Source organism: Salvelinus alpinus, unplaced genomic scaffold (assembly GCF_045679555.1).
Source record: "Salvelinus alpinus unplaced genomic scaffold, SLU_Salpinus.1 scaffold_181, whole genome shotgun sequence".
NCBI lineage: Eukaryota > Metazoa > Chordata > Actinopteri > Salmoniformes > Salmonidae > Salvelinus > Salvelinus alpinus.
Genome location: NW_027256122.1, coordinates 28,068 through 42,500, shown reverse-complemented (window position 1 = coordinate 42,500; position 14,433 = coordinate 28,068). Strand labels below are relative to the sequence as shown.

Genomic DNA, 14,433 nt, shown 5'->3' with positions numbered 1-14,433 from the left:
CGGTGTACCCCATCTCTGTGTTCTCTGCAGGTGGTCCGTATGACCCAGCAGCAGGAGAATCTCAAGTTCCTGTCTCACTTCAAGAGGAAGTTCATCGTTCATAAAGGGAAGAGGAAACAGAAGATCGATGCCGCTCAGCCCTCCCTCTACCACATACGCACCAATGGGAGCGCTCTCTGTACCAGGTACACACCCCCTCTACCACATACGCACCAATGGGAGCGCTCTCTGTACCAGGTACACACCCCCTCTACCTCGTACACCAATGGCAGCGCTCTCTGTACTCAAACTGTAAACCAGGTTACACTGGAACGGCTGTGACGAGGAGACTGTTTTTCAATGGAGGAAGAGTTAACCCAACTGAAGCTCCCCCTTTTCTCTCCTCTCTCTCTGTCTCTCCTCTCTCCTCCTCTCTCTCTCTTCTCCCCCTTTCTCCTCTCTCTCTCTTCTCCCCCTTTCTCCTCTCTCTCTCTTCTCCCCCTTTCTCCTCTCTCTCTCTTCTCCCCCTTTCTCCTCTCTCTCTCTTCTCCCCCTTTCTCCTCTCTCTCTCTCTCCCCCTTTCTCTCCTCTCTCTCTTCTCCCCCTTTCTCCTTTTTCTCCTCTCTCTCTTTTTCTCCTTTCTCTCCTCTCTTTCTCCTTTCTCTCCTCTCTTTCTCTTTTTCTCCTTTTTCTCCTCTCTCTTTTTCTCCTTTCTCTCCTCTCTCTCTCTTTCTCCTTTCTCTCCTCTCTCCTCCTCTCTCTCTCTTCTCCCCCTTTCTCTCCTCTCTCTCTTCTCCCCCTTTCTCCTTTTTCTCCTCTCTCTCTTTTTCTCCTTTCTCTCCTCTCTCTCTCTTTCTCCTTTCTCTCCTCTCTCTCTCTTTTTCTCCTTTTTCTCCTCTCTCTCTCTTTCTCCTTTCTCTCCTCTCTCTCTCTTCCCCCTTTCTCCTTTTTCTCCTCTCTCTCTTTTTCTCCTTTCTCTCCTCTCTCTCTCTTTCTCCTTTCTCTCCTCTCTCTCTCTTTTTCTCCTTTTTCTCCTCTCTCTCTCTTTCTCCTTTCTCTCCTCTCTCTCTCTTTTTCTCCTTTCTCTCCTCTCTCTCTCTTTCTCCTTTCTCTCCTCTCTCTCTCTTTTTCTCCTTTTTCTCCTCTCTCTCTCTTTCTCCTTTCTCTCCTCTCTCTCTCTTTTTCTCCTTTCTCTCCTCTCTCTCTTTTTCTCTCCTCTCTCTCTCTTTTTCTCCTTTCTCTCCTCCTCTCTCTCTTCTCCCCCTTTCTCTCCAGGACGATCCAGATTGGAACAGACTCCAGTAACCTGAACTCAGAGTTCTGCTTCATCCTCAAGGTCAGTTTTAAACCTGAGATACCCTGACCCTAACCCTGACCCTGACCCTAACCTAACCCTAAGTTGAGACACTCTGACCTCAATAACACAGTACATCACACTGTTAAAAACCTTTAACCTGTCAGAACTTTAATTGAGTTTGTGTGGTCTGTGTGTGTGTGGTGTGGTGTGTGTGTGTGTGTGTGTGTGTGTGGTCTGTGTGTGTGTGTGTGTGTAGGTGCCCTTTGAGAGCACAGACAACCAGGGGATAGTGTATACCTGGGTGGGCCGGGCTGCTGACCCTGATGAGGCCAAACTGGCAGAAGACATCATGAACTCTATGTTTGATGACACCTACAGCAAACAGGTACACCTGTCTGTCTTTATACCTGTCTGTCTGCCTCTCTGTTATAGCTGTCTGTCTGTTACACCTACAGCAAACAGGTACACCTGTCTGTCTGCCTCTCTGTTATATCTGTCTGTCTTTATACCCGTCTGTCTGTTACACCTACAGCAAACAGGTGTCTGTCTGTCTTTATACCTGTCTGTCTGCCTGTCTGTTATATCTGTCTGTCTGTTATATCTGTCTGTCTGTTATATCTGTCTGTCTGTTACACCTACAGCAAACAGGTACACCTGTCTGTCTGCCTCTCTGTTATATCTGTCTGTCTGTTACACCTACAGCAAACAGGTACACCTGTCTGTCTGCCTCTCTGTTATATCTGTCTGTCTTTATACCCGTCTGTCTGTTACACCTACAGCAAACAGGTGTCTGTCTGTCTTTATACCTGTCTGTCTGCCTGTCTGTTATATCTGTCTGTCTGTTATATCTGTCTGTCTGTTATATCTGTCTGTCTGTTACACCTACAGCAAACAGGTACACCTGTCTGTCTTTATACCTGTCTGTCTGCCTCTCTGTTATAGCTGTCTGTCTGTTACACCTACAGCAAACAGGTACACCTGTCTGTCTGCCTCTCTGTTATATCTGTCTGTCTTTATACCCGTCTGTCTGTTACACCTACAGCAAACAGGTGTCTGTCTGTCTTTATACCTGTCTGTCTGCCTGTCTGTTATATCTGTCTGTCTTTATACCTGTCTGTCTGTTATATCTGTCTGTCTGTTATATCTGTCTGTCTGTTACACCTACAGCAAACAGGTACACCTGTCTGTCTTTATACCTGTCTGTCTGCCTCTCTGTTATAGCTGTCTGTCTGTTACACCTACAGCAAACAGGTACACCTGTCTGTCTGCCTCTCTGTTATATCTGTCTGTCTTTATACCCGTCTGTCTGTTACACCTACAGCAAACAGGTGTCTGTCTGTCTGTCTTTATACCTGTCTGTCTGCCTGTCTGTTATATCTGTCTGTCTGTTATATCTGTCTGTCTGTTATATCTGTCTGTCTGTTACACCTACAGCAAACAGGTACACCTGTCTGTCTTTATACCTGTCTGTCTGCCTCTCTGTTATAGCTGTCTGTCTGTTACACCTACAGCAAACAGGTACACCTGTCTGTCTGCCTCTCTGTTATATCTGTCTGTCTTTATACCCGTCTGTCTGTTACACCTACAGCAAACAGGTGTCTGTCTGTCTTTATACCTGTCTGTCTGCCTGTCTGTTATATCTGTCTGTCTGTTATATCTGTCTGTCTGTTATATCTGTCTGTCTGTTACACCTACAGCAAACAGGTACACCTGTCTGTCTTTATACCTGTCTGTCTGCCTCTCTGTTATAGCTGTCTGTCTGTTACACCTACAGCAAACAGGTACACCTGTCTGTCTGCCTCTCTGTTATATATGTCTGTCTTTATACCCGTCTGTCTGTTACACCTACAGCAAACAGGTGTCTGTCTGTCTTTATACCTGTCTGTCTGCCTGTCTGTTATATCTGTCTGTCTGTTACACCTACAGCAAACAGGTACATCTGTCTGTCTTTATACCTGTCTATCTGCCTGTCTGTAATAGATGTCTGCCTGTCTGTTATAGCTGTCTATTTGCCTGTCTGTAGTAGCTCCCTGTCTGTTACACCTGTCTGTCTGTCTGTTATAGCTGTCTGTCTGCCTGTTACACTTGTCTGCCTGTCTGTTATAGCTGTCTATTTGCCTGTCTGTAGTAGCTCCCTGTCTGTTACACCTGTCTGCCTGTCTGTTATAGCTGTCTGTCTGCCTGTTACACTTGTCTGCCTGTCTGTTATAGCTGTCTGTCTGTTATAGCTGTCTGTCTGCCTGTCTGTTATAGCTGTCTGTCTGTTACACCTACAGCAAACAGGTATAGCTGCCATCCTCAAATTTTTTATTTATTTATCCTTTATTTAACTAGACAAGTCAGTTAAGAACAAATTCTTATTTACAATGACGGCCTACCGGGGAACAGTGGTTAACTGCCTTGTTCAGGGGCAGAACGACAGATTTATACCTTGTCTCTGACCGTGGCAGTTTGACTGGTTAACATGGAACCTCTGACGGTGGCAGTTTGACTGGTAAACATGGAACCTCTGACCGTGGCAGTTTGACTGGTTAACATGGAACCTCTGACCGTGGCAGTTTGACTGGTTAACATGGAACCTCTGACGGTGGCAGTTTGACTGGTTAACATGGAACCTCTGACCGTGGCAGTTTGACTGGTTAACATGGAACCTCTGACGGTGGCAGTTTGACTGGTAAACATGGAACCTCTGACCGTGGCAGTTTGACTGGTTAACATGGAACCTCTGACCGTGGCAGTTTGACTGGTTAACATGGAACCTCTGACCGTGGCAGTTTGACTGGTAAACATGGAACCTCTGACCGTGGCAGTTTGACTGGTAAACATGGAACCTCTGACCGTGGCAGTTTGACTGGTTAACATGGAACCTCTGACCGTGGCAGTTTGACTGGTAAACATGGAACCTCTGACCGTGGCAGTTTGACTGGTTAACATGGAACCTCTGACCGTGGCAGTTTGACTGGTAAACATGGAACCTCTGACCGTGGCAGTTTGACTGGTAAACATGGAACCTCTGACCGTGGCAGTTTGACTGGTTAACATGGAACCTCTGACCGTGGCAGTTTGACTGGTTAACATGGAACCTCTGACCGTGGCAGTTTGACTGGTTAACATGGAACCTCTGACCGTGGCAGTTTGACTGGTAAACATGGAACCTCTGACCGTGGCAGTTTGACTGGTAAACATGGAACCTCTGACCGTGGCAGTTTGACTGGTAAACATGGAACCTCTGACCGTGGCAGTTTGACTGGTAAACATGGAACCTCTGACCGTGGCAGTTTGACTGGTAAACATGGAACCTCTGACCGTGGCAGTTTGACTGGTAAACATGGAACCTCTGACCGTGGCAGTTTGACTGGTAAACATGGAACCTCTGACCGTGGCAGTTTGACTGGTAAACATGGAACCTCTGACCGTGGCAGTTTGACTGGTAAACATGGAACCTCTGACCGTGGCAGTTTGACTGGTAAACATGGAACCTCTGACCGTGGCAGTTTGACTGGTTAACATGGAACCTCTGACCGTGGCAGTTTGACTGGTAAACATGGAACCTCTGACCGTGGCAGTTTGACTGGTAAACATGGAACCTCTGACCGTGGCAGTTTGACTGGTAAACATGGAACCTCTGACCGTGGCAGTTTGACTGGTAAACATGGAACCTCTGACCGTGGCAGTTTGACTGGTAAACATGGAACCTCTGACCGTGGCAGTTTGACTGGTAAACATGGAACCTCTGACCGTGGCAGTTTGACATGGAACCTCTGACCATGGCAGTTTGACTGGTAAACATGGAACCTCTGACCGTGGCAGTTTGACTGGTAAACATGGAACCTCTGACCGTGGCAGTTTGACTGGTAAACATGGAACCTCTGACCGTGGCAGTTTGACTGGTAAACATGGAACCTCTGACCGTGGCAGTTTGACTGGTTAACATGGAACCTCTGACCGTGGCAGTTTGACTGGTAAACATGGAACCTCTGACCGTGGCAGTTTGACTGGTAAACATGGAACCTCTGACCGTGGCAGTTTGACTGGTAAACATGGAACCTCTGACCGTGGCAGTTTGACTGGTAAACATGGAACCTCTGACCGTGGCAGTTTGACTGGTAAACATGGAACCTCTGACCGTGGCAGTTTGACTGGTAAACATGGAACCTCTGACCGTGGCAGTTTGACTGGTAAACATGGAACCTCTGACCGTGGCAGTTTGACTGGTAAACATGGAACCTCTGACCGTGGCAGTTTGACTGGTAAACATGGAACCTCTGACCATGGCACTTTGACTGGTAAACATGGAACCTCTGACCGTGGCAGTTTGACTGGTAAACATGGAACCTCTGACCGTGGCAGTTTGACTGGTAAACATGGAACCTCTGACCGTGGCAGTTTGACTGGTAAACATGGAACCTCTGACCTTGGCAGTTTGACTGGTAAACATGGAACCTCTGACCGTGGCAGTTTGACTGGTAAACATGGAACCTCTGACCGTGGCAGTTTGACTGGTAAACATGGAACCTCTGACCGTGGCAGTTTGACTGGTAAACATGGAACCTCTGACCGTGGCAGTTTGACTGGTAAACATGGAACCTCTGACCGTGGCAGTTTGACTGGTAAACATGGAACCTCTGACCGTGGCAGTTTGACTGGTAAACATGGAACCTCTGACCGTGGCAGTTTGACTGGTAAACATGGAACCTCTGACCGTGGCAGTTTGACTGGTAAACATGGAACCTCTGACCGTGGCAGTTTGACTGGTAAACATGGAACCTCTGACCGTGGCAGTTTGACTGGTAAACATGGAACCTCTGACCATGGCACTTTGACTGGTAAACATGGAACCTCTGACCGTGGCAGTTTGACTGGTAAACATGGAACCTCTGACCGTGGCAGTTTGACTGGTAAACATGGAACCTCTGACCGTGGCAGTTTGACTGGTAAACATGGAACCTCTGACCTTGGCAGTTTGACTGGTAAACATGGAACCTCTGACCGTGGCAGTTTGACTGGTAAACATGGAACCTCTGACCGTGGCAGTTTGACTGGTAAACATGGAACCTCTGACCGTGGCAGTTTGACTGGTAAACATGGAACCTCTGACCGTGGCAGTTTGACTGGTAAACATGGAACCTCTGACCGTGGCAGTTTGACTGGTAAACATGGAACCTCTGACCGTGGCAGTTTGACTGGTAAACATGGAACCTCTGACCGTGGCAGTTTGACATGGAACCTCTGACCATGGCAGTTTGACTGGTAAACATGGAACCTCTGACCGTGGCAGTTTGACTGGTAAACATGGAACCTCTGACCGTGGCAGTTTGACTGGTAAACATGGAACCTCTGACCGTGGCAGTTTGACTGGTAAACATGGAACCTCTGACCGTGGCAGTTTGACTGGTAAACATGGAACCTCTGACCGTGACAGTTTGACTGGTTAACATGGAACCTCTGACCGTGGCAGTTTGACTGGTAAACATGGAACCTCTGACCGTGGCAGTTTGACTGGTAAACATGGAACCTCTGACCGTGGCAGTTTGACTGGTAAACATGGAACCTCTGACCGTGGCAGTTTGACTGGTAAACATGGAACCTCTGACCGTGGCAGTTTGACTGGTAAACATGGAACCTCTGACCGTGGCAGTTTGACTGGTAAACATGGAACCTCTGACCATGGCAGTTTGACTGGTAAACATGGAACCTCTGACCGTGGCAGTTTGACTGGTAAACATGGAACCTCTGACCATGGCACTTTGACTGGTAAACATGGAACCTCTGACCGTGGCACTTTGACTGGTAAACATGGAACCTCTGACCATGGCAGTTTGACTGGTAAACATGGAACCTCTGACCGTGGCAGTTTGACTGGTAAACATGGAACCTCTGACCTTGGCAGTTTGACTGGTAAACATGGAACCTCTGACCATGGCAGTTTGACTGGTTAACATGGAACCTCTGACCGTGGCAGTTTGACTGGTAAACATGGAACCTCTGACCGTGGCAGTTTGACATGGACCTCTGACCGTGGCAGTTTGACATGGAACCTCTGACCATGGCAGTTTGACTGGTAAACATGGAACCTCTGACCGTGGCAGTTTGACTGGTTAACATGGAACCTCTGACCGTGGCAGTTTGACTGGTAAACATGGAACCTCTGACCGTGGCAGTTTGACTGGTAAACATGGAACCTCTGACCGTGGCAGTTTGACTGGTAAACATGGAACCTCTGACCGTGGCAGTTTGACTGGTAAACATGGAACCTCTGACCGTGGCAGTTTGACTGGTAAACATGGAACCTCTGACCGTGGCAGTTTGACTGGTAAACATGGAACCTCTGACCGTGGCAGTTTGACTGGTAAACATGGAACCTCTGACCTTGGCAGTTTGACTGGTAAACATGGAACCTCTGACCTTGGCAGTTTGACTGGTAAACAAGGAACCTCTGACCGTGGCAGTTTGACTGGTTAACATGGAACCTCTGACCGTGGCAGTTTGACTGGTAAACATGGAACCTCTGACCGTGGCAGTTTGACTGGTAAACATGGAACCTCTGACCGTGGCAGTTTGACTGGTTAACATGGAACCTCTGACCGTGGCAGTTTGACTGGTTAACATGGAACCTCTGACTGTGGCAGTTTGACTGGTAAACATGGAACCTCTGACTATGGCAGTTTGACTGGTAAACATGGAACCTCTGACCGTGGCAGTTTGACTGGTAAACATGGAACCTCTGACCGTGGCAGTTTGACTGGTAAACATGGAACCTCTGACCGTGGCAGTTTGACTGGTAAACATGGAACCTCTGACCATGGCAGTTTGACTGGTAAACATGGAACCTCTGACCGTGGCAGTTTGACTGGTAAACATGGAACCTCTGACCATGGCAGTTTGACTGGTAAACATGGAACCTCTGACCGTGGCAGTTTGACTGGTAAACATGGAACCTCTGACCTTGGCAGTTTGACTGGTAAACATGGAACCTCTGACCATGGCAGTTTGACTGGTTAACATGGAACCTCTGACCGTGGCAGTTTGACTGGTAAACATGGAACCTCTGACCTTGGCAGTTTGACTGGTAAACATGGAACCTCTGACCGTGGCAGTTTGACTGGTAAACATGGAACCTCTGACCGTGGCAGTTTGACTGGTAAACATGGAACCTCTGACCGTGGCAGTTTGACATGGACCTCTGACCGTGGCAGTTTGACATGGAACCTCTGACCATGGCAGTTTGACTGGTAAACATGGAACCTCTGACCGTGGCAGTTTGACTGGTAAACATGGAACCTCTGACCATGGCAGTTTGACTGGTTAACATGGAACCTCTGACCATGGCAGTTTGACTGGTAAACATTGAACCTCTGACCATGGCAGTTTGACATGGAACCTCTGACCATGGCAGTTTGACTGGTAAACATGGAACCTCTGACCGTGGCAGTTTAACTGGTAAACATGGAACCTCTGACCGTGGCAGTTTGACTGGTAAACATGGAACCTCTGACCGTGGCAGTTTGACTGGTAAACATGGAACCTCTGACCGTGGCAGTTTGACTGGTTAACATGGAACCTCTGACCGTGGCAGTTTGACTGGTAAACATGGAACCTCTGACCGTGGCAGTTTGACTGGTAAACATGGAACCTCTGACCATGGCAGTTTGACTGGTTAACATGGAACCTCTGACCATGGCAGTTTGACTGGTAAACATTGAACCTCTGACCATGGCAGTTTGACATGGAACCTCTGACCATGGCAGTTTGACTGGTAAACATGAAACCTCTGACCGTGGCAGTTTAACTGGTAAACATGGAACCTCTGACCGTGGCAGTTTGACTGGTAAACATGGAACCTCTGACCGTGGCAGTTTGACTGGTAAACATGGAACCTCTGACCGTGGCAGTTTGACTGGTTAACATGGAACCTCTGACCGTGGCAGTTTGACTGGTAAACATGGAACCTCTGACCGTGGCAGTTTGACTGGTAATCATGGAACCTCTGACCGTGGCAGTTTGACTGGTAAACATGGAACCTCTGACCGTGGCAGTTTGACTGGTAAACATGGAACCTCTGACTGTGGCAGTTTGACATGGAACCTTTGACCGTGGCAGTTTGACTGGTAAACATGGAACCTCTGACCGTGGCAGTTTGACTGGTTAACATGGAACCTCTGACCGTGGCAGTTTGACTGGTAAACATGGAACCTCTGACCGTGGCAGTTTGACTGGTAATCATGGAACCTCTGACCGTGGCAGTTTGACTGGTAAACATGGAACCTCTGACCGTGGCAGTTTGACTGGTAAACATGGAACCTCTGACTGTGGCGTGGCAGTTTGACTGGTAAACTTCCTTCTAATTCTATGGTAAGAACCTTCGTTGACCCGGAGCTCCTGTCTCCTAGGTGATCAACGAGGGGGAGGAGCCGGAGAACTTCTTCTGGGTGGGGATTGGCTGTCAGAAGGTGTACGACGAGGACGCTGACTATATGAAGTACGCCAGATTGTTCCGCTGCTCCAATGAGAAGGGATACTTCGCCGTGTCTGAGAAATGTTCCGACTTCTGTCAGGACGACCTGGCCGACGATGACATCATGCTGCTGGACAACGGCAAAGAGGTGGGACTAGCTGACTAGCTGTATATACACCTGTATATACACCTGTACACTACACCTGTCTGTCTATATACACCTGGACACTACACCTGTCTGTCTATATACACCTGGACACTACACCTGTCTGTCTATATACACCTGTCTTTCTATATACACCTGGACACTACACCTGTCTATCTATATACACCTGTCTATCTATATACACCTGGACACTACACCTGTCTATCTATATACACCTGTCTATCTATATACACCTGGACACTACACCTGTCTATCTATATACACCTGTCTATCTATATACACCTGGACACTACACCTGTCTATCTATATACACCTGGACACCACCTGTCTATCTACATACACCTGGACACTACACCTGTCTATCTATATACACCTGGACACTACACCTGTCTGTCTATATACACCTGGACACTACACCTGTCTGTCTATATACACCTGGACACTACACCTGTCTATCTATATACACCTGGACACTACACCTGTCTGTCTATATACACCTGGACACTACACCTGTCTGTCTATATACACCTGGACACTACACCTGTCTGTCTATATACACCTGGACACTACACCTGTCTGTCTATATACACCTGGACACTACACCTGTCTGTCTATATACACCTGGACACTACACCTGTCTGTCTATATACACCTGGACACTACACCTGTCTGTCTATATACACCTGGACACTACACCTGTCTGTCTATATACACCTGGACACTACACCTGTCTGTCTATATACACCTGGACACTACACCTGTCTGTCTATATACACCTGGACACTACACCTGTCTGTCTATATACACCTGGACACTACACCTGTCTGTCTATATACACCTGGACACTACACCTGTCTGTCTATATATAGGGCCTGGACACTACACCTGTCTGTCTATATATAGGGCCTGGACACTACACCTGTCTGTCTATATATAGGGCCTGGACACTACACCTGTCTGTCTATATATAGGGCCTGGACACTACACCTGTCTGTCTATATATAGGGCCTGGACACTACACCTGTCTGTCTATATATAGGGCCTGGACACTACACCTGTATGTCTATATATAGGGCCTGGACACTACACCTGTCTGTCTATATATAGGGCCTGGACACTACACCTGTCTGTCTATATACAGTGGGGAGAACAAGTATTTGATACACTGACAATTTTGCAGGTTTTCCTACTTACAAAGCATGTAGAGGTCTGTAATTTTTATCATAGGTACACTTCAACTGTGAGAGAAGGAATCTAAAACAAAAATCCAGAAAATCACATTGTATGATTTTTAATTAATTAATTTGCATTTTATTGCATGACATAAGTATTTGATACATCAGAAAAGCAGAACTGAATATTTGGTACAGAAACCTTAGTTTGCAATTACAGAGATCATACGTTTCCTGTAGTTCTTGACCAGGTTTGCACACACTGCAGCAGGGATTTTGGCCCACTCCTCCCTACAGACCTTCTCCAGATCCTTCAGGTTTCGGGGCTGTCGCTGGGCAATACGGACTTTCGGCTCCCTCCAAAGATTTTCTATTGGGTTCAGGTCTGGAGACTGGCTAGGCCACTCCAGGACCTTGAGATGCTTCTTACGGAGCCACTCCTTAGTTGCCCTGGCTGTGTGTTTCGGGTCGTTGTCATGCTGGAAGACCCAGCCACGACCCATCTTCAATGCTCTTACTGAGGGAAGGAGGTTGTTGGTCAAGATCTCGCGATACATGGCCCCATCCATCCTCCCTTCAATACGGTGCAGTCGTCCTGTCCCCTTTGCAGAAAAGCATCCCCAAAGAATGATGTTTCCACCTCCATGCTTCACGGTTGGGATGGTGTTCTTGGGGTTGTACTCATCCTTCTATTCCTCCAAACACGGCGAGTGGAGTTTAGAGCAAAAAGCTCTATTTTTGTCTCATCAGACCACATGACCTTCTCCCATTCCTCCTCTGGATCATCCAGATGGTCATTGGCAAACTTCAGACGGGCCTGGACATGCGCTGGCTTGAGCAGGGGGACCTTGCGTGCGCTGCAGGATTTTAATCCATGACGGCGTAGTGTGTTACTAATGGTTTTCTTTGAGACTGTGGTCCCAGCTCTCTTCAGGTCATTGACCAGGTCCTGCCGTGTAGTTCTGGGCTGATCCCTCACATTCCTCATGATCATTGATGCCCCACGAGGTGAGATCTTGCATGGAGCCCCAGACCGAGGGTGATTGACCGTCATCTTGAACTTCTTCCATTTTCTAATAATTGCGCCAACAGTTGTTGCCTTCTCACCAAGCTGCTTGGCTATTGTCCTGTAGCCCATCCCAGCCTTGTACAGGTCTACAATTTATCCCTGATGTCCTTACACAGCTCTCTGGTCTTGGCCATTGTGAGAGGTTGGAGTCTGTTTGATTGAGTGTGTGGACAGGTGTCTTTTATACAGGTAACGAGTTCAAACAGGTGCAGTTAATACAGGTAATGAGTGGAGAACAGGAGGGCTTCTTAAAGAAAAACTAACAGGTCTGTGAGAGCCGGAATTCTTACTGGTTGGTAGGTGATCAAATACTTATGTCATGCAATAAAATGCAAATTAATTACTTAAAAATCATACAATGTGATTTTCTGGATTTTTGTTTTAGATTCCGTCTCTCACAGTTGAAGTGTACCTATGATAAAAATTACAGACCTCTACATGCTTTGTAAGTAGGAAAACCTGCAAAATCGGCAGTGTATCAAATACTTGTTCTCCCCACTGTATAGGGCCTGGACACTACACCTGTCTGTCTATATATAGGGCCTGGACACTACACCTGTCTGTCTATATATAGGGCCTGGACACTACACCTGTCTGTCTATATATAGGGCCTGGACACTACACCTGTCTGTCTATATATAGGGCCTGGACACTACACCTGTCTGTCTATATACACCTGGACACTACACCTGTAATAGTGTTTTCTGTCTCTCTGTCAGGTGTACATGTGGGTGGGAACTCAGACCAGCCAGGTAGAAATTAAACTCAGCCTCAAAGCCTGCCAGGTAAGACGTGTGACCCTCTCGCGCCTCTACTGTAATGATTCATAGGCTATTGAGATTCTGTCAGTCTTTTACTATATCTTTACTGTGTCTAGATTCTGTCAGTCTATTGTTTTACTATATCTTTACTGTGTCTAGATGATGTTCTGTTATCTATTGTTTTACTATATCTTTACTGTGTCTAGATGATGTTCTGTTGTCTAGATTCTGTCAGCACCACTTCCGCAGGTCAGATTGTTGTTCCATGTGAATATAATGTTGTTTCCGTCTCTCCTCTAGGTTTACATCCAGCACATGCGTTCTAAGGAGACCGAGACGCCCAGGAAGCTGCGTCTGGTCAGGAAGGGGAACGAACCACACTGCTTCACACGATGCTTCCACGGCTGGGGCGCCTTCAAGACGCCGCTCGCGTAGACACACGCACTGCGCTGACACGTCCACTCTACATAACCTCAGCTTTGTCCTAAAGACCGTGGCGACGTCGGCTTCTACCTGAAAGAGACGCTTTATCATATCAGCACACGATTTACCTGCTGGATAACCTCCCCCCCTGTCCTCTCCCCCTCCTTCCTGTTCCCCTCCTTCCTGTTCCCCTCGCCCTCCTTCCTGTTCCCCTCCCCGTCCCCTGTTACCTCTCCTCCCCCCGTTACCCCTCCAACGGTTGTTTTTCAATGAGCTTCTACCTTTCAGCAGGGCTGATTATTACCCGATGAGATAGTTTTCTCAGGGTCCTGCTGAGCCTGTCTGTCTGAACACACATCTGGGTAGAAAACCACATGTTTAATGTGTAACCAAGGGCTTTAGAGAGATCCTATCAGTGTTGTCTGTCTGAACACACATCTGGGTAGCAGGGAATCTGCTCACAAAGCAGCGGGGAAGATAACAGATGCATTTTATTACCATCGGATCACCTTGATCGGATGACGTAAAACCACATGTTTAATGCAAGGTGTAACCAGGGGCTTTAGAGGGATCCTATCAGTGTTGTCTGTCTGCATCATGAGACGAGGTTTATCTGTTGTAAGGGTCTCCGTGGCGACGACGCAGACGTTCTGACGTCCCAGAGACAGAGAGAGGAATCTGTATTTCTGTTGTATGTTTCAGTGATTGGTCCTGGGCCCTTGCCGTAGATATAGTTATACCAGATATAGATGTATATTTACTAGACTGCCATTTGTACTGCAGCAGCTCAACGTGCGCATGCTTGGCTGTAATTGTGCACGCTCCTGATGTCACTTGCAGACACTATTTATGGATTTTATATGAGAATAAAGTTTCACTAAACCTGCCGTCTGCTACCTGGTCTCAAGTTGACTTGACTTTTGCTTTTACAATTTGTCAAGGTCATTAACTTGTGTCTATTCAACCATTTGTGGCGGGAAAACCCCCCAGATTTTTCAGGGGTGTTCCAGCACCCTCACCTCCATTGGCTGTGACGTTCACCCGACGGACGGACGTTCACCCGACGGACATCCAGCGTTTTGTCCACTCAGTGTAAATGACTTGTTAAGGT

The 14,433-nt window shown here is 47.4% G+C and overlaps 1 protein-coding gene across 2 annotated transcripts; it reads left to right on the top strand.

Annotated features, from left to right (window-relative positions):
• Window positions 1-8: 8 nt before the first annotated feature.
• On the top strand, window positions 9-14,209 carry LOC139567297 (protein flightless-1 homolog). Of its 2 annotated transcripts, none has more exons than XM_071388719.1 (6): window positions 9-237; window positions 1,255-1,315; window positions 1,533-1,661; window positions 9,667-9,879; window positions 12,858-12,923; window positions 13,200-14,209. In XM_071388719.1, exons 1-6 carry the CDS (start codon window positions 128-130, stop codon window positions 13,332-13,334), a joined length of 714 nt encoding a protein of 237 aa, XP_071244820.1. In that variant the 5' UTR covers window positions 9-127; the 3' UTR covers window positions 13,335-14,209. The 2 variants fall into 2 exon arrangements, with proteins under 2 accessions (XP_071244820.1, XP_071244819.1); XM_071388718.1 differs by having other exon boundaries at window positions 12-185.
• Window positions 14,210-14,433: the final 224 nt, after the last annotated feature.

Excerpts from the sequence above, each read along its gene's own strand:
- LOC139567297 (XM_071388718.1), top strand. The coding sequence starts at position 40 with ATGACCCAGCAGCAGGAGAATCTCAAGTTCCTGTCTCACTTCAAGAGG. Across the intron at positions 186-1,254 it reads GGGAGCGCTCTCTGTACCAG|GACGATCCAGATTGGAACAG; the intron begins GTACACACCCCC and ends CTTTCTCTCCAG. Across the intron at positions 9,880-12,857 it reads TGCTGGACAACGGCAAAGAG|GTGTACATGTGGGTGGGAAC; the intron begins GTGGGACTAGCT and ends TCTCTCTGTCAG.